Below are 19,553 nucleotides of genomic sequence, written 5' to 3' on the forward strand. Positions count from 1 at the left end.
CAGCTAATCGGCTTAGGGGTGAGTGGCAGCAACTGACAAATGTGCCTGTATCCAGAAGGCTAGTCAACCAACGACTGGTTCAAGCAGGCTATCGTGCCAGGCGTCCCCTGAGAAAGCCACGCCTGACCAGACAACACTGCCAGCGCCGATTGCAGTGGGCCAGAGAGCACCGTCAATGGCAGCCAGGACACTGGAATCACGTGATCTTCAGTGACGAGTCTAGATTTCTGGTCTATCGTCAAGATGGCCGCGTCCGAGAGCGCAGACAAGTGCATGAAGCCTACAACAAAGATTGTATAGTGCCAAGAGTCCAAGCTGGAGGTGGTGAGGTGACCGTTTGGGCTGATTTTCATGCAGGGGGCAAAACTGACCTGGTTGTTCTGAATGGAAACCTGAACCAGTTCAAGTACAGGGCCATTCTGGAAGAAACATTGCTTCCATTTGCTCGTGCAGCCTTTCGAGGAAACTTTGTCTTCTAAGATGACAATGCACGGCCTCATCGTGCTCGCATGATCCAACACTTTCTTGCTGACCGTGGTGTAGAGCATATGGAGTGGCCTGCCATGTCCCCGGATATGAATCCGAAAGAGAACTTGTGGGCAGAATTAACGCGTCAAATCGACCACTTGGACCAGCAGCTGACCTCTGTGCGTGAATTGCAGCAGGCTATTGTCACTGCATGGCAAGCGATTCCTGTCCAAACCTTGGCAAATCTCGTGAACAGCATGCCTCAACGTGTACGTGCTCTCCTGAATGCTCGTGGGGGTTACACGAAGTATTGAACTGTAATTTTACTGTCCGTAATCCCAGTCGTAATTTAACTTTTGTTTAAAATTTTTTTGGCTAATGTGCAAAATAAAGAGATACTTCTGGAAAACGTACAGAAGTTTAACACAGTACTGTCCATGAATTGAGTTCGATATCAGTTTACATCACTTTCAAGGATCAATTTATTTGTTTCGAAATGTCAAATGTGGTTTTTGTTTCTTTTAAAGGTCACATTAACAAAATCTAGAATAATTTCAACATAATTCCAATGAACTTTTGGTTCTAAGTCATCTTGAAAAGTAAGTTCACCCCCACAAAAAAAATATTCCATATTAAATGCCAAGTCTGTATGTATATATATATATATATATATATATATATATATATATATATATATATATATATATATATATATATATATATATATAAATAAATAAATATATATATATATATATATGTCGGATCGTTGACTTGGGACTCGAGACTGAGAGAAGGAACAACTGATATATTTATTGGATTTGTCAATACACAGGCTGTGGAGAGCAAAACGTCGAACAGAAGCTCACAAATGACCAACTTCTCAACAGATGCTCTAAAAAGGTTCGATCAGGGCTTCTTTATATATATGAAATATAGAGGTGTGGTTTAACATCAGGATAGTAGACGAGGGGTGAACTCATATGGCCCCCACAATAGTCCTTTCCTGTTATTCAGTTAGTTAAGGAAGTTCGAGGCCAGGCAAGGGTTATGCCCTATGGCCAGTAGTATGAGGTAAACATGTTGACAACATAATCATTGAGGCTTGAAGGGAAAGTACAAGGAGATAAGGAGTGGACAGCCATAAAGGTGTCAACAAGGAGAATATTGAGAACTTGGAGGAGTATAGCAGCTTGCAGCTGAGACCACAGTATGGGAACACAAGCTGGATTTCGACAGTAAAAGAGAACATGCCATCACAAGGCATAAAGTCACACAAAGTATATAATCCTTAAAAGGCATAACAGACAAAGTAATGCAACATAAGTCCTTTAAAGGATATAACAGGTTTTCAAAGGATATAAAGGATATAGCAATTAAGCAAAACAAACATATAATTGGTTATACTTGTTAATTGGTCAAACATCAAACAGAAGAAAAGGGGGAGGGGGATCTGAAGTCCCCACATTACCACCCTTTTGGATCTAAGATACAACGTTTTCTTCAAGCCAATCAAAGGCCTTTATTCAATCAAGGTAGAAAGACAATAAATGAAAAGACACCGCGCGAATGTTGCCCAAGTGGCATGCCCCGTACCCAAAGCACCCCGCATCGCACCCAGAAGGATGATTCGCATGTGTATGTGAGTATGTAATGTGAGTTGGCCGTAGAGACATGAAGATCCAATAGCGTGTTGAATCCACAACGAAGACGTCTGGTTCGGCCGGGGTCCACACCCGAGAGGATCTCCCGACCCACCCTCGACACAGCAGAGGTGCGGCCGGGACTCCCCCCTAGCAAGGGCTCGCCCAAGCATACCCAGTGGCAATCCTTGCAGATCTTCGACGCTAATCGATGTCCATGTCCATAAGGCCTCGTACATGCTGGTGTTCTGGGGAATACACAACAACATCAGCATCTGATGGCATAGGTTTCTTGCCATAAAACAGAGCATTACGGTCCAAAGGAGGGAGAGAAACTTCCTTTGAGTTAAAGTCGAAGTTGTCCGAGTCGACGTCGTCATCCATGGACGAGTCTTCAGAGTCGGAACCCAGAGTATCTTCAATGTCAGGTTCCTTGACACCCAGACCCTGTGTCGCAGTTGGGTCTGGAGTTGGGTCGAAATCCAGAGTTGGGTCAGTCACGATTGAACCACTGTGAGCTCGTGAGACATAAGGAGACAAAGCCCTCATTGAGACATAAGCATCACTAGGTGACTTTCGCGAGTGATCCACAATATCATCAGAATCATCGTCAGTAATATCATTCTCATAGTCAAAGTTATCAAAGTCAATATCAGATGGACAATCTTCGGAAGCGGAGATCACATCATCACCGCCCACGGACTCGTTCAGATCATAGTTCCAGGATCCGCAATCCGCAGTTATGTTGACAGCCAGAGGTTCATTTGGATCCACGGTTAGATTGACTTTCAACACCATGGCTTTCTCTGGTGTCTCCTTCGTTGTCCATCCTGAAAACCACTTTCTCACATACACAAGGACTAGAGCTTTGATTAGTACTCCACAAATCACAATTCCAAGGACTATTGCCAAGGCGGTCAATATCCACTTTACTATCGTGCCTGTCCATCCCTTAAACCAGTCAGTAAGCCACTGGTGGGAGGCTTCTCGATCCATTCGATCCTCTGTCAATCTATGTGCACTTTCTCTTAACCTTATAATAGCAGCACTGACCCCCTTCGATGGGTCAGGAATGTACGTACAACATTTACCTTTAATTATTCCACATACCCCTCCTCGTTCTGCCAGTAACATATCTAAAGCAACCCGGTTTTGCATAACCATTGTACGCATGTGGACAACTGTGTCCAGCATTTTGTCATGTGCTGTGGCGGTGCCGTTGGCCACCCTTTCGAAGATTAGCGCAATTTTGTCAATGCGGTAACTGTTCATGAGCGTTCCTGCCCATGGGAAGAAGAAGCTAACGCCTTTCTCCCAATCGGCGCCGTGTAAGGTGGTGGTGTCATCATCATTCCAATAGGTACTCCTCCGTGTTCTTATGGGTGTCGTGATACCATGCAAATGTTGTCGCAATTCCATTTCTGGAAAGACTGATCCTAGGTAGCATGTCCCTCCCCAGTTATCAGGTAAATACGGGTAAGCTTTATTTCCGCACACAAACATGGTCCCGTGTGGTGCCACTAAATGGGTGGACATACAAGTGAGAAGGCCTGGGATGGTGTTTGTCCCATTTTCCCCTCTCCATGCCAACTGGAGATGTGTGAGGTTATGTAATGGCGAGCTTGTAATATTCACTAGCAGCCTGTGTTTCCCTTCCCCAGGGTCCGCAGGGAGGGTAATCTTACACACGGACCTGCCCATCAGTACTTGGCCCTTTCCCTCTAAGCAGAGGGCCCCCTGTGCCGGTCTAACCCAGACCGGCGCAGGACGTTCCTCAAAGTGCCGGGACTGGATGGGGGGTAGTACTGAAAGACTCGTTTGCACGCGGTCCCGTCAGAGCCTTGGCTTGTCAGGGTTGTACTGATGCATTTGGTGTCTAATGGCTGCGAGCACAAATCATTGAGTGACAAAGGTAAAACTACCATTGGTATTCCGGTAGTGCTGGTGTGGGGAAAATGCATACACATCCAACATTGTGTCCTATTTTGTGCTATGGCCATGTGTCGTGCTACCTTCCAGTACGTGTTTTCCTCTGGCTCCTTCCTTACTTCCTGGGCAGGAGGGGGTTTAATGACGTATACGGCGCAACTAGGCCGGAATTGGTGTTTGGTTTGTTTTAGTTGTTTGTTCTTTTTGTTCAGCGTACGGGGGGGCCATATTCCACATTCCAGTATTATTGTTGTGTCTGGGCCAACGAGGGCATGCGTCAGTAGGAGGGTAGTATTGTCGATGCCCGTGCCCCATTGATATCCTGCGGCGGCGTGACTATTCACGACCCCAGTAAATGTTCCGTTTTCCACCTTTCTAATTTTAGTTAGGACTATGCGTGGTGTTGTCATGCGTGCCTGTGGTGTCCTATTGTGTACCACCATGGCTTCCATCCATCTTACAGATAACCACTTAAAGTTCATCTCCAATTTACAGCAATTTACCGCTATCCCCTGTCCCCGGGGAGCCGTTATGTATTTGACGGGGTAAAGTTTAAATAATGAGAAGTTGTCGGGTCCTGGGTAATTGGAGAGGTCCTCTCTCAGTGGTTTAAAGTTCAAAAGCCTATCTTTGGCAGGGTTTTTCAGGCAGCTACCCAGGATTCCCGTCACCATGACCATCGTTGCCGCCCTAGGGAGACTGTAGTGCCATAAAAGGTGCATTGTCTTAGGCAGTGTGGGGTGTGCTGTCTGGTGTGGCCTGTGGTACGGGAATGGACAACTTACAATGGGTGGCGTGAATCCACGAAGGATTACCCTCGCAGAAGACCGCCGTTGGTGTGGTCAGTAGTACCTGGAACGGTCCCTTCCACCTTGGCTCCAAAGCGGCCTTGCGGGTGAAGTGCTTGACGAGCACCCAGTCGCCAGCGTAGAAGTCGTGGATGGCGTGGCCTATTGGTTCAGGCAGCGCCTCTCGTACTCGAGCGTGGATGCTGCGCGCCACGTTGGACAATCGTATGCAAAATCTTAAAAGCATGTCATCCATCACAGGCAAATCAAGGGTAGACATGTCCGTCGGAGCTGAGATGGGCAAACTCATAGGTCGTCCCATCAATATCTCGTGGGGGGAAAGACCCGTGGTGCGACCAGGGGTGGAACGGATGCTCATCAATGCGAGCGGGAGAGCTTCCGGCCACTTCAAAACTGTGTCTGCGCAGAGTTTTGCTAATTTGTGTTTTAGGGTCTGATTCGTTCGTTCCACAAGTCCCGACGACTGTGGGTGATAAACGCAATGGAAGGATTGTTTCACGCCCAACGCCTTTAGGATGCCCGTGATCACCTTCCCCGTGAAGTGGCCCCCTTGGTCTGAGGAAATTATCTGGGGAATGCCAAATCTGCACATGAAATCCCGCACGAGGCGCTTCGCTACTGTCGGGGCGTCGGACTTGACACATGGGTAGGCCTCAGCCCATTTGGTGAAAGTATCCACGAAGACCAAAACATAGCGGAATGACATGCTCGGTTCCATTTCTATAAAATCGAACTCGATATTTGCGAACGGCCCGATCGGCGGGGGACGGCCCCGTTGTGTGCATGTCTTGGCGGTGCCCCTCTATTGTATTGCTGGCAGACCACACACGATCGGCACACTTCGGATGCAATCCGTGACAGTCCCGGTGCCGCCCAAGTATATTGTATCTGTCCCATCACCCCCCTCTGGCACACATGACCATTTTGATGTGCCATGCGTGCCAGCCACGGCAGCAAGTCCTTGGGTGCTATAGGTTTGCCATCAAGGGTCCACATCTCACCTGGCCTGGGGCGTATCGACCCTCATTTTATCCAGTCCTCATGTTCAGCCGTTGTTGCGGCATTTTGCAAATTAATGATGTCGTCTTCAGTTGGTGTGGCAGTCGGCCCTAAAGTTGGTATATCGACAATCTGTGCAGGTGCCCCCTTCGCTCGTGTTACCATCGGCATGTTGCATCCTATCTGTTGATTGGCGGCCTTTCCTGCTGCCTCGTCCGCCCTTGCATTGCCCCGAGCAACGTCAGTGTCCGCCCTTTGATGGCCGCGACATTTAATCACCGCGATAGCGTGGGGAAGCAAAATACTTTGGAGGAGTCCTTCCACCAATGCGCCATTTTTTATCACCGAACCTGCAGATGTGAGGAAACCTCGCATCTTCCAAATTGCTCCTTTGTCGTGGACTACCCCGTGTGTGTAGGCCGAATCCGTGTAAATGTTGACGGCAAGGCCTTCCGCCAAGCTGCATGCTCTGGTTAAGGCGCACAGCTCCGCCTGCTGTGCGGAAAATGTAGGTGGAAGACGCCCGCTTTCTACCGTCTCGTTATCTGTGCACACCGCGTACCCGGATAACAGAAAACCATCCCATGCACGTCTAGCCGATCCATCAACATAATATATACGATCGGGGTTGTCCAGGGGAACATCTTTCAAATCCGACTGCACCGTGGAGATTAACTGCACTACATCGGCGCACACATGGGGTTCGCCCTCCCCTGGAGTGGGCATCAGTGAGGCTGGATTAAGAGTAGTGCATTGTTCAATCGTGACGTTGGCAGCGGTGATGAGTGCGGATTCGTACTGCATTAGTCTGGTGTTAGACAAGTGTTGTGTGTTTCGCTGTACCAACAGTGAAGTGATGCAATGCGGCACCCGTAACGTTACCGCGTGACCCATTACAATGTCCGCTGTTCTTTCTACTGCATACCTGGCCGCTGCCACGGCTTGCAGGCACACCGGAAACCCTTGTTCAACCGGGTCTAACTTTTTACTGAAGTAGGCCACCGGTCGCTCCTTTTCCCCATGAGTCTGTGTCAATACGGACTGGGCAAAACCCCCCACTGTGTGAGTGTAAAGGGTGAATGGTTTCGCGTAATCTGGGTATCCCAATGACGGTGCCGTGACTAATGCCTTTTTTAGACCCTCGAAACAATGCATCAAATCGTCCGTCCATTCCAATTGTTGCAGGGCGCTTGATTTAGTAGCCTCGTACAATGGTTTAGCCAGCAGCGCGAAATCGATTATCCAAGTGCGGCAGTAACCCGTCATACCCAGGAAGCGCAGCATTTGCTGTTGCGTGCACGGGCGCGGTATCTCCATGATAGCGGTCACTCGTCCGGCATCCAATTCCCGTTTCGCATGCGAAATGGCGTGACCCAAGTAAGTTACAACCTTCCGCACGAATTGGAGCTTAGGCCTTCCTACTTTGTGACCCTTGGCTGCCAAGGCCTTTAATAGGGCCATAGAGTCCTCTTCGCAGGCTTCCTTAGAAGGGGAGCAAATCAACAAATCGTCAATATATTGCAACAACACTGACCCTCCCTTCAGTTCCACATCCGCTAGGTCGCGGTGCAACGCCGGGGAGAACAGGGTGGGGCTGTCTGAAAACCCTTGGGGTAACACTGTCCAAGTATACTGGCACCCTCTATGGGTGAAAGCGAACAAATATTGTGACTCGAGCACAATGGACAGAGAAAAATGCAGAACAAAGGTCAATAACCGTGAAGTGTGTTGCGTCCGGTGGAATTGACATCATAAGGGCCTCTGCATTCGGTACTAATGGGTGTATACCTTGTATCACCTTGTTCACCTCCCTTAAATCCTGTACAAACCTCCATTTATTTTTCGTCGGCTTCTTTACTGGCAGAATTGGTGTGTTGCATGGGCTGTTAGTTTCCACAATTATTTTCTGCTCCACCAGGGATTGAATTACTGGCGCTATGCCCACATCGGCCTTGGGTCGTAGCTTATATTGTTTCACATTTGGCAAGCGCATCCCCGGTTGCACTGATATTACCAGAGGTTCGGCGGCTCGTATCCGTCCGACCTCGTCGTCCCATCGAGCCCACAATTCGGCCGGCACCTCCGCCAGGAGGTCGTCTGACTCACCCGGGCTCGTAAGTACCGCTCGCATGACATAGGTGCCCTTAGGGGGCAGGTTTGCCTCTTCGAACACTCCGTCCCTCTGCTGTGTCTTAATGTCAATCGAGTACCCTTCACCGTTATTGAGCTGTCTCACAGTCCAGTGGCCCCTCTTAAACCAATAACCATGTAAGGGAGTTTCCTGTAATCGCCCCACCATCCAACCTACACTTTCCGGCGGCCACCCTTTGGCAGTAGTGAGGGTAACGTGGGCGGCCGCTCCTGCGGGGTATTGGGTCAACGCACGTTGATCCGCAGATAGGGCTACCTTGATACCTATCCCCTTGTGGCCAATCCATATTCGTGATAAATGTAGAGGCGTGCGCTTGCCCAGCTCTACCTTAACCTTCTCTCGGTAATCTTCGTCCTCGCCCTTTGCATCGTAATAAGCCGTGCAGTGGGGTGGATTATCCTTTAGGTGTCCTATCGAAATCTGGTGCAGTTGTAGCCAATCTCGCACGACTGGGCTCTCCAAACACACAGAGCCTATAACGTGTGTCGAAGTAGCCAGAGCCCCTTCGTCCAAGCGCCACCAATATGCGGTGGGGCCTGGGCGAGACAATGCCGTCATTAACAAATCGTGTTTGGATTCCGCGACGTCTACAAAGACTCCCTGCTCTGTGCATGAAATTTGACAGTCCAAACGGCAAAGTAAATCCCGTCCCAACAAATTCGTTGGGGCGGTGGTAGTCATTAAAAAAGCATGTTTGGCCTCTAGCGGGCCGCATGTTACTCGCACCTTCTCTGATATGGGAAGCGCTTGGGGTAAGCCCGAAACGCCCATTATTTGGACGTTTTTCCTTGTGGGGCGCAAAGATGGCAGTTGCCCCTCATTAATTGTGCTGCGGGTCGCCCCTGTATCGACAAGGAAATCTAATTGTTGTCCGTCCACGTCCAAGGTCAGGGTCAATTCCTCTGTCGGCGTCATAGTCAAGAGGGGACACTCCTTAGGCGGCCCACTGGCGTCCCGTCAATAGGCCGCTCAATTGCCCTGAGGCGGGAACCCCTTACGGGCATTCACGTCTCCAGTGTCCCAATTGTCCGCAAAGGAAGCACGGTTCTTGTGGAAACAGCGGAGCGGAGGGCACAGGTCGCTCATCTACGCCACACCGTCCACCCTGCCGTCGGTTTGGCGGCCCCCACTGTGACTGGTTTACTTGTTGCCATTGTGGCTGGCCCGAGGCGGGGGCCAGGTCCCCTTAGTTCCATTCTGTGTCCAATGATTGGGGGGAGGTCCATAGTTTTGGGAAGGGGGTCCTGGTGGGTGCCAGGTCTCGGCGGAGGAGGCCCTTGTATGGTCCAAATTTGAGGGTTTTGAGGAGGAGGGGGTGGGGGGGCTAGTGTCCATTGTTGTCTTATCTCGTCCATGTTAATTCGTCCATGGTCTTGGTCGGTACATGCGTCACAGTCGTTGCCTTCACGGTGGACCCACTCTCCGTTGGGGGGTTGGCCCTTATAGATAGGCCAATCTCTCTAGGGGTCCTCCAGCTTCTGGTACTGAGCGCGTATGTGGCTCTGACTCTGATCTCCCCTTTTATTTCGATTAAGTTGAGCCCGTTTTTCCTGGACATACATTTGCAGTATTTCCTCCTTAATGTCCTTCTTTTCCTCCAAAGAGGAACCCAGGCATTGTTCCAACTTATCGCATAAATCGTTGGTTGTCATTCCCTTCCATCCGAAAAGGACGGACTGTACCTGTTTCTTTAATGCCGGCCGGAGCCCCTCTATCAGATATTGGTTTACCAATGGTTGGGGTAGTCCTGCCAGCTGCATCGGACCCAGTCCTCCCCAGCGCGCGATGGCCCTTTCCATCCTTTCCCGATAATCTCCAATTGATTCTCCTGCCTTTTGTTTTAGGGCCCCGATCTTTCCCCAATCCGGACCTCCTGCCGGCAACAGCGCCAGCTCAATGGCCTCTAGCAACCGGGCCTTCATTTGCTCCCATTCGAGTTGTGTTATCTGGCACAACTATATCTGTGCTCCCACCGCCCTTGGATCTGCCATTGGCTACGGTACTCTTTGCTTAGCCTTGTCCCATACCTTGGGTGGGAGCACAGATACTCCCATGTGGGTTATGTCTCGATAGTCGCAATTGCCAGCTAGGAACCAATCTGTCATGGTTGGTACTATCTGTCGTGGGTCCTCGATAAGCAAATGTTGAATCCTTTCCCGCATTACCGTTAAGGGTGTAGTACTGGTGAAAAATTGAGAAAACTACATAGGTACCTTTGAGGGGCCTTTACACAAAAACAAAGTCAAGTGAATATCTAATTTTCAGTTTTTCTTGAAAGATATAATCTTGGCTTTAACTCAGACCAGTTTCAACGCTTCTTTGTCATATTACATGCATATAATTTGCATAAATTAGACCGTCAATAAAAAACAAGGAAAAACAAAGAACACATTTCTACTTCTATCTTCTATGTCACCTATCATTCTTTTCACACAAAACTTGGTACATGTATTATACATGTGTTACTCTACTACCTGATGAGAGGATTTTGTGAAATTATGTCAAATGTTCATTAATTAGCTAATTATGCCAATTACCAGATAAAACTTGGTTGTCCTTCAATAAATCCACAATGGCTACTCCTATAAACAAAAGCCTTCATCATTTTAAAGGAAGTGATATTCTGAATATCCTGTCCAAATTTCAGCCCAAAAGAATGATGCAAATTAAAGTTATAACAAATTTCATGCAAAATATGAAAATTGAATTGAATTGAAATTTGAATTTTTCAATAATTAGGGGTACTTCTATGACCTCTAATAGCATGATTCTTGTTTATAAGACTATAAGGAAACTGTTCAGCTTAAAAAAAAAAAAAAAAAAAAAAAAAAAAAAAAAAACACCTGTTCACCAGTACTACACCCTTAAAGCGGATTCTTTCCATGGTACCCTTTCTCGGACCCCGTTACCTTGACCATCGACTCCGATAACTTGTAAGGGGCACATTTTCTCCCCCCCCCCCCCCTGTTATCTCCTGACATTCCTTCAATGGGGGGTATAGACTATACATTCCAGTGGTAGTTTGGGGGGTCTCGTTCCAACTGTAACCTACCAGTGAGTGGTATAGCCCTTCCTGTCCCATTGGTGGCGGGAACCCTGCGATGTCGGTCCCGTCATCTATCCCGTTGGCCCTGCTCTGTGCAAACGGGTTGCCCGGACTCAGACAGTTCTGGGGGGTTATTAATTTGGTGCCGTGGGGTTTTGGCCCCTGGGGTAGCTGGGGTGCGAAGGGAGCAGGGTTACAGGAAGAGGGTAGCGGGGGCGCGGAAAGGGAAGGTGGTGCCTCGGACCCCGGGACAGGACTCAGGTCTGGGGCTGGGGAGGGTAGGTTGGTCACTACCTCTAGTATAGGCATATTTGGAATTTCGTGTATTTTTTTTTGTTAAAAGCAAAAACTCAATTGATTTTGTAAGAAGGTATCATAAGCTTTAAAAAAAATTAGGGTGGCATTTTTTCTGAACATTCTAAGACTACGAAATCCAAGATGGCGTCCAAAATGGCCACCAAACACTAATAATGCGATATCTTCGCGAGTACATGTGATACAATTACAAATAAAGTGTCTAAATATATGTTTTCTGAGACCAGGAATCGAATGGAATCATCAAATTTATGTTATATGTATGATCTACATGCCAAATTCCAAAATGGCCACCGTGCACCCGCAATGTAAACTATACCTTCTCCCTTCGCATGTAATTACAAAAAAAGTATCTATTTAAAGACATGTATTTTTCACAAAGAATACATAATTAACAAGGCAACAAACAGATATAAACAAAATGAAATACTTGAATTACTGTTCAATTTCTTAAATCGTTTAAACAGGAAGATGCAAAAAGTCATACTGATTAAATGCCTGACTTTCATTTAGTATTTTTAACAATGGATATCAAGTGAATTATAATTTTGTGAATGTCATAGAAAATAACACCTCAATCTTCACAGTCTTCATTTATCCCTGGTTGGACAGTTTTGTTGTTGCAGCTGAAAACCCAGCATCCACAAACTTCCGTACATGGGATATTGTTCTTGCGACAGCTGCACCTTCCTTCGTATCCATCCACGTTTGCACCCGCACTTTATGAGGTGCAATACTGCTTCAGGAGCTGGTGGATTCAAACAGCGAACTGGAGAGAAGTGACTTGAAACTGCATCAAATGTCCAACCAAATGCAGCTGGTGCTGGGAGGCACGGGTGAGTTTCACAAGCTTTTCTCCAAATCATGGATATGTAATGTGCCCGATGAATGTGTAAGTCCAGTGAACCAGAAGTTGGTGGTAGGTTTTCTCCTTCAGCTGCACGATTTGAGTAGAGGAACAAACGGAGCTCATTCACTTTTGTGTAGATTTTGGATCGATACAAAATACAGACAAAGCGTTCCAACTGAGAGCATACATCAGCGGGCAGATCAATGTCATCATTCCCGAGCATTGCTAGTGCATCCAGGATCTCATCATCACAAGACATAAATGCCTTGAAGCACGAGTCTTTGGTTCTGCCAGCAAATCTACCAGACATATTGGAACCTGTCAGAGCATGAAAACCTAACAGTGCAGAAGCGCGCTTTGGTCCTAAGTTGTTGTATATGCTCTGCACAGAAATGTTCCTCTTCAGCCTGCCCTTTCCCGTAAGGAAGGTTGTAGACGTTGGTAAGTTTGGATACATGTAGACAAGCAACAAAAAGACGTCTGTGTCTGGGGAACTGACAACAAGTTCTGCTTCATTGAGAACAGTTAGAGCATGCAGTACAAGCAAAGTGTCTGCCTCTTCTTGGCTGTGAGTGAGGAGCGAGTCTGGTAAAGTCACACTTTTTGAGTCACACTTTTTGTTTGTTGGTATTGGTTTGTCACATGATAGTATTTCACATGGAATAGCCTCCTCTAATGTTTGAGACCTTGATGACCGATCGATATCAAGTGGTGTTGCTGGGGATTTGTCAGATGCAGTCTGATATATAGCGGTGGCAGTGCCATGGAGTGTGTTCATGCCACAAGGCGTGGATTCGAGAAAATCTATGTTGTCCAGTGCAAACCAAACAAACATGTCGTTAACCAACCAAGGTGGTCGATAAATTCCTCCCATGGATTTTATCCTTTCAAGAACAGCATTTGTGACGGCAGTCTCTATTTCCATTACCTTGTTGTACGGGACAGTGAGGTCTAGTTTGCCTAATGTCTCCACAAGGGCCTTGGACCTGGTGTTTTTGTGCACATCCAGAGCTAAGCCGACGGTAAGGGGAGTCTCAGTGCGGTGTTTGAAAGTGACATCTTCATGTTTTGTTTCATAGGTGACCTGCTGATCAGACTTGTATGCACATACGAAATGTTGTGCCAGCACAGATGCACTTTGGTTCATAGATTCGGCCCTGCTGATTGTTTTAACATGATGTAAACCTTGGATAGCAAGCTTGCAGAGGAGTTGAAGCAAAGCAGGTGGTTCATAATTATCAAATGTTCCTTCGAATTTCCACGGGGTTGCGCTTGCAATGTCTCTTCTCAGTATTTTAGATGCTTTCAGAAGGACTTTCACATCTTCTCTTAGGTCTTTTGTATCGGAGGCCAACGCACCAGCTAACAGGGTTTCCTTGGATTTTGTAGAAAGTACTTGCTCAGGTTTGGTTATGTCTGGAGGCCTGGTGAAGTGCACATCAGCGATGTTGTCCAAAATCAGTTGCTTTAAGTATGGTTTGTATCGTGGATTGTCGGATAAAGGGAACCCATTGGCTTCTAGCAAACCAACATATGATTGTTCAATGTCGTTCATATTCAAAGCTGAACTGTTAGATGGGTCATTGATTTCAGTTTCCACCATGTCGAGCATCTCCAGGTCAGACACTAACTGTGCAAAATGAACATGCTGTTTTGGAGGTCTGTTAGCTTTTTCTATGTCTCGTTTTGCATGGCCTAAGCACAGAAGGTGATACTTCATGTCCTCAGCAACTGCTGTAAGAAGATCAGATGAGCCTACAACATTGCTCAGTCTAACTTTCAAAAGTTTTCTGTCTGTTTGTTGACCAATGGCTTTGAGCTGAGCTCCCATGTTTTCAGTTGAGACGTCGTGCAATTTGTCTGCTTTGTCTTCCTGACAAATGACACACATCTCCTTGTCGAAAGCCTGACTTCTGGTAGATCGCTGTGATGTGGAAGCACTTGTAGATGCAGCATCAGATTTTTTCGGTCGTCCTTTTGTCTTCTGTTTTATATAACTGACGCTGCCTGTCGCTTGTCCTTTCTCATATCGGGTCTTGGCTCGTTCAATGCATGTTTTATGTGTGAGGTCCTTATAACATGTCTTGTGGTATGAAAAACCATTCTGTAACAGTTCATGGGCTGACAAACCTTTTATGCGATTCTTTAATGTAGAGAATTCTGTTTCCCCATATGAACATCGAACATCAGTTGTAATTACTTTCTCTACTGAAGGCAAAGAAGGACGAAGCACATAGTTTGTATAATCTGTTTGCTTGCTGCTCAACTGGCAAATAAAGCATAGTTCAAAATCCACCGTTTTTGACTTCTTGTTAGATGAAGACTCTGCCATTTTGGTTAATCTAAGGTCTCTAAGCTATGTTATCCTGGGTGATGGTTGCTGTGGGTACTTGCAGCCTGCAAAAGAAGAAAAGAATATGTTAGTACACCATAAAATGGACAAGTGGAACCTTAACACTATAAAGCGAACAAACTGCTGCCGGTGACTGGATTCGAACGTCAATTTTCCGGCCGCCATGTTGAAATAAAAAAGGCAGCCTCTGTCTGAAATTGTGCAAAATAAAAAGATTAGTAGTCAGGTGGAAGTTATTGTTATTATAGTCACCTCTATATACAAGTTCCAAGCAGTTCATGCTGAAAACAAAAATATTTAAACCACATGAAGTTAATTTTAGCGTCAAATTTAGGGCGTTTTGCTACGGTGGCGGCCATCTTGGATTTCAGGCCGTTAGAATGTTCAGAAAAAATGCCACCCTAAATTTTTTTAAAGATTATGATACCTTCTTACAAAATCAAGTGAGGTTTTGCTTTTAACAAAAAAAAATACACTAATTTTTTTTTCATGACAAATATGCCTACAGTACTCCCCTACCGTGGGGCCTGGATCTTCAACGAGCGGCATCAGTCGCGCGTTGGCTTGCCTATCTATTTCCTTAATCGCCTTATCCTGTAATTTGTTCGCATGCTTCCTTAGGCCTTTAAGCTTTGATACTTCACCTGCCAGGCTGGCCTGTCTCGACCTTGCCTGTCGCTTCAACGCCTCCTCCTTCCACCAACTAAAGACTTTCCAATAGTCTGGCGGAAAGTGTTTCTTTTCCTGTTCTAACTTTTCCAATGCCCCATACAGCGCTTCCAATTTCTCCAGCGCGAAAGACCCTTCCTCGGGCCATGGTTCACCTAGGTCCTTGGTCAGCGTGGCCCATCCCTTTCCTGGTCTTACAGCGGCATAATTATGCCTTTTAAACATAAAATATGCTGGGGTATTTCTGAGAGGCTCACCCGCCTTCACAGATTTATTACCCATCCTTGGAGAGTTTGGTTTACCGGCGTTGCCTTATTCCCGAGAGGTTCGTCCGCCTACACGGGTTATGGGCACCTAGTCTCACTCTTCCCTCCGTGTGCTAACTGTACCTTACTTTCCAGGCGTCCAACGCCCTGATAACGCTTCTAACCTTACTTACGAATCCAATCTATACCCTATCCTCGTGCGCCCTCTTGGGGAATTTTTTCTCCCGTCCCGTAACGTTACCATGGCGAATCCACAAACAGTCAGTTGCTCCGGGACCCAAACGGTCCGTTCTTAAATTTTGGTTCTTGAATCAGGCTCAAGCAGGGAACGGAACAAACGGCACCGAGCGAGAGAGTGGGTTACAATTTGGACTGACCCCCAGTCTATAAAGGAAAAACAAAAGAAAACCAAATCTCACCTGACCCGGATCGAGCCAGCTGGCCTCTCCACTCACTCGCCTGGACCCACGTCCCGGACTGCTCCCACCGCTGCCACCACTTGTCGGATCGTTGACTTAGGACTCGAGACTGAGAGAAGGAACAACTGATATATTTATTGGATTCGTCAGTACACAGGCTGTGGAGAGCAAAACGTCGAACAGAAGCTCACAAATGACCAACTTCTCAACAGATGCTCGAAAAAGGTTTGATCAGGGCTTCATTATACAGACTTGGCATTTAATATGGAATATTATTTTTGTGGGGGTGAACTTACTTTTCAAGATGACTTAGAACCAAAAGTTCATTGGAATTATGTTGAAATTATTCTAGATTTTGTTAATGTGACCTTTAAAAGAAACAAAAACCACATTTGACATTTCGAAACAAATAGATTGATCCTTGAAAGTGATGTAAACTGATATCGAACTCAATTCACGGACAGTACTGTGTTAAACCTCTGTGCGTTTTCCAGAAGTATCTCTTTATTTTGCACTTTAGCCAAAAAATTTTTTTAACAAAAACAAAAGTTAAATTACGACTGGGATTACAGACAGTAAAATTACAGTTCAGTACTTCGTGTAACCCCCACGAGCATTCAGGAGAGCACGTACACGTTGAGGCATGCTGTTCACAAGACTTGCCAAGGTTTGGACAGGAATCGCTTGCCATGCAGTGACAATAGCCTGCTGCAATTCACGCACAGAGGCAGGCTGCTGGTCCAAGTTGTCAATTTGACGCGTTAACTCTGCCCACAAGTTCTCTTTCGGATTCATATCCGGGGACATGGCAGGCCACTCCATATGCTGTACACCATGGTCAGGAAGAAAGTGTTGGATCATGCGAGCACGATGAGGCCGTGCATTGTCATCTTGGAAGACAAAGTTTCCTCGAAAGGCTGCACGAACAAATGGAAGCAATGTTTCTTCCAGAATGGCCCTGTGCTTGAACTGGTTCAGGTTTCCATTCAGAACCAGGTCAGTTTTGCCCCCTGCATGAAAAGCAGCCCAAACGGTCACCCCACCACCTCCAGCTTGGACTCTTGGCACTATACAATCTTCGTTGTCGGCTTCATGCACTTGTCTGCGCACTCGGACGCGGCCATATTGACGATAGACCAGAAATCTAGACTTGTCACTGAAGATCACGTGATTCCAGTGTCCTGGCTGCCATTGACGGTGCTCTCTGGGCCACTGCAATCGGCGCTGGCAGTGTTTTCTGGTCAGACGTGTCTTTCTCAGGGGACGCCTGGCACGATAGCCTGGTTGAACCAGTCGTTGGTTGACTAGCCTTCTGGATACAGGCACATTTGTCAGTTGCTGCCACTCAGCCCTAAGCCGATTAGCTGACTTGGTACGGCCATTGCGGACTAACCGATGCAGCTGGCGATCATCCCTCCTTGTGGTTCTGTGGGGACGTCCTGACCTCGGTATTGGAGTAGGGACACCCCTCTGAGCATTTCGTTTCAGGATCTTTGACACCTGACCTTGAGTGATGCCATACTGCCGAGCAATAGCACGCTGTTTCATGCCTGAATTTCGTAAAGCCACCACTAAATGACAAACAGCATTGCCGAGTTGACGGACCATCTCCAGGGGAAGCGGCAATAACTTTTGAAGACGTGCAGCAGTTGTTTTCCACTAATACAGGACGCAACAACCCTTATATACCCGATTGTGAAGCCAATCGTCAAATGTACCTGTCCGTACATTTTGTCACGCCACCTGTGATATAATCCTGTTATTGATTTCTTGCTGCGACAGACAATCAGTGACATGGTTCTTTTAACAAAGAAACCACCGAAGCGTAAAAGAAACTCACCAGATTGATATACCGAGTTCAGAAAGTAAACCCGTGAACACTCATATGGCCCCCACAATAGGCCTTTCCTGTTATTCAGTTAGTTAAGGAAGTTTGAGGCCAGGCAAGGGTTATGCCCTATGGCCAGTAGTATGAGGTAAACATGTTGACAACATAATCATTGAGGCTTGAAGGGATAATCATTGAGGCTTGAAGGGATAATCATTGAGGCTTGAAGGGAAAGTACATGGAGATAAGGAGTGGACAGCCATAAAGGTGTCAACAAGGAGAATATTGAGAACTTGGAGGAGTATAGCAGCTTGCAGCTGAGACCACAGTATGGGAACACAAGCTGGATTTCGACAGTAAAAGAGAACATGCCATCACAAGGCATAAAGTCACACAAAGTATATAATCCTTAAAAGGCATAACAGACAAAGTAATGCAACATAAGTCCTTTAAAGGTTATAACAGGTTTTCAAAGGATATAAAGGATATAGCAATTAAGCAAAACAAACATATAATTGGTTATACTTGTTAATTGGTCAAACATCAAACAGAAGAAAAGGGGGAGGGGGATCTCAAGTCCCCATATATATATATATATATATATATATATATATATATATATATATATATATATATATATATATGTCAAGTCGTAGATTCTTTATTGCTTAGAATTCTGTTTTAAACGTCGGTCGAATAATATGTTTTGATCTAAAATGTTGCTTAATGTTTTACATAAGTAAATAAAGGGGTTTTCGCTTTGCTGGGGATAAATGGGAAAGTACTCGATGCATTTCGTGCTGAACGGATGGCTCGTCCTCCATGTGCCCTCTCGATGCAAGATAAAGCCCGGTCATAGATTCTCTGATTCGGTCCGCAGATGGCGCCTCGAGCCGCGGGCTGGCGGACGTTTATACGCGCGTGGAATGTGTAGTTTCAAGTGGAGTGCTCGAATTGCAGATATAAACTTTAAAAACATTAATTATATTCCATATAATCATAGCGGCGCCTGAATTACAATAAACATGCTTCAGTTTGTGTTTAAAATGAGGAAAGGCTCGCTTCGGTCGTGCTGGACAATTGTATACGTGTGCTTTTTCGAGGCTAGATAAGGCCGGTCGTAAAATCACGCTCACATGCGCGTGATTTTGTGTAACGCTAGTAGAATGATTAGATTGCAGACATAAACCTATCGTTAAAACCATATATATTTTGTATTGATCACAGCGACGCTTGACTCTGTATAAACATGCTTTGAATTACTCATGTGAACAAACCCATATATTTTATGGTCTTATCTGGCTGGCCAAGCATGGTCTTATCTGGCCAAGCATGCACTCTTCTCTCTGTGAGTTACATTTTTCGTCACCTCGGAGCTTTTGAAACTATATCTGGTCCGAATGATAAGGAAGGGCTGACTCCCCCGAATGACAGAGCGGATGACGGTGGGGGCTAGGATGACGGTGAGGGACTCTCGCCTGTCGCGTTGTTCTCTCGGAGATTTTCTGATAATCGTATTCCTATATAAGTGAATGAGAATCAATGCGTTTCCAGGAAGGCTGGACGTGGCATGAAGCTGGTTCTTGCTGTAGATGTACGGCTTCTTCCGGATCTGTATAAGTTGGTTTTTAATAAAGCTGCGTCATGTCAGGCTATTTGTGGACTTCTTTTGCAAACGAAGAGCCGCTTCTTCACAGATGGTACCAGGAGTGGGGTCGCAACAGACGCGGAGGACGGGAAACGGAGCCCGAGGGACAGGAGGAAGGCTGCCTGAGGCCGGCGCCGGCACGCTGATTTGATTAAAGGTGGG

At 46.5% G+C, this 19,553-nt stretch overlaps 1 protein-coding gene across 5 annotated transcripts in view; it reads right to left on the minus strand.

The window, feature by feature from the left end:
• Nucleotides 1–1,258: 1,258 nt before the first annotated feature.
• LOC137437866 (uncharacterized) overlaps nucleotides 1,259–19,553 on the minus strand; it is a 43,720-nt gene continuing 25,425 nt past the window's right edge. For 3 of the 5 annotated variants that reach the window (XM_078766786.1, XM_078766787.1, XM_078766788.1), the window contains 2 exons: nucleotides 4,823–5,028; nucleotides 1,259–2,572 (listed from right to left, as the gene is read on the minus strand). In XM_078766786.1, the coding sequence (XP_078622912.1) occupies nucleotides 2,313–2,572; nucleotides 4,823–5,028 (466 nt within the window). In that variant the 3' untranslated portion in view covers nucleotides 1,259–2,312. Of the gene's footprint in view, nucleotides 5,029–19,553 lie in introns of all 5 variants that reach the window. The other 2 variants (XM_078766785.1, XM_068132549.2) reach the window with 1 other exon arrangement.

Source organism: Myxine glutinosa, chromosome 12, assembly GCF_964187855.1.
Source record: "Myxine glutinosa chromosome 12, kmMyxGlut1.1, whole genome shotgun sequence".
NCBI classification, from domain to species: domain Eukaryota; kingdom Metazoa; phylum Chordata; class Myxini; order Myxiniformes; family Myxinidae; genus Myxine; species Myxine glutinosa.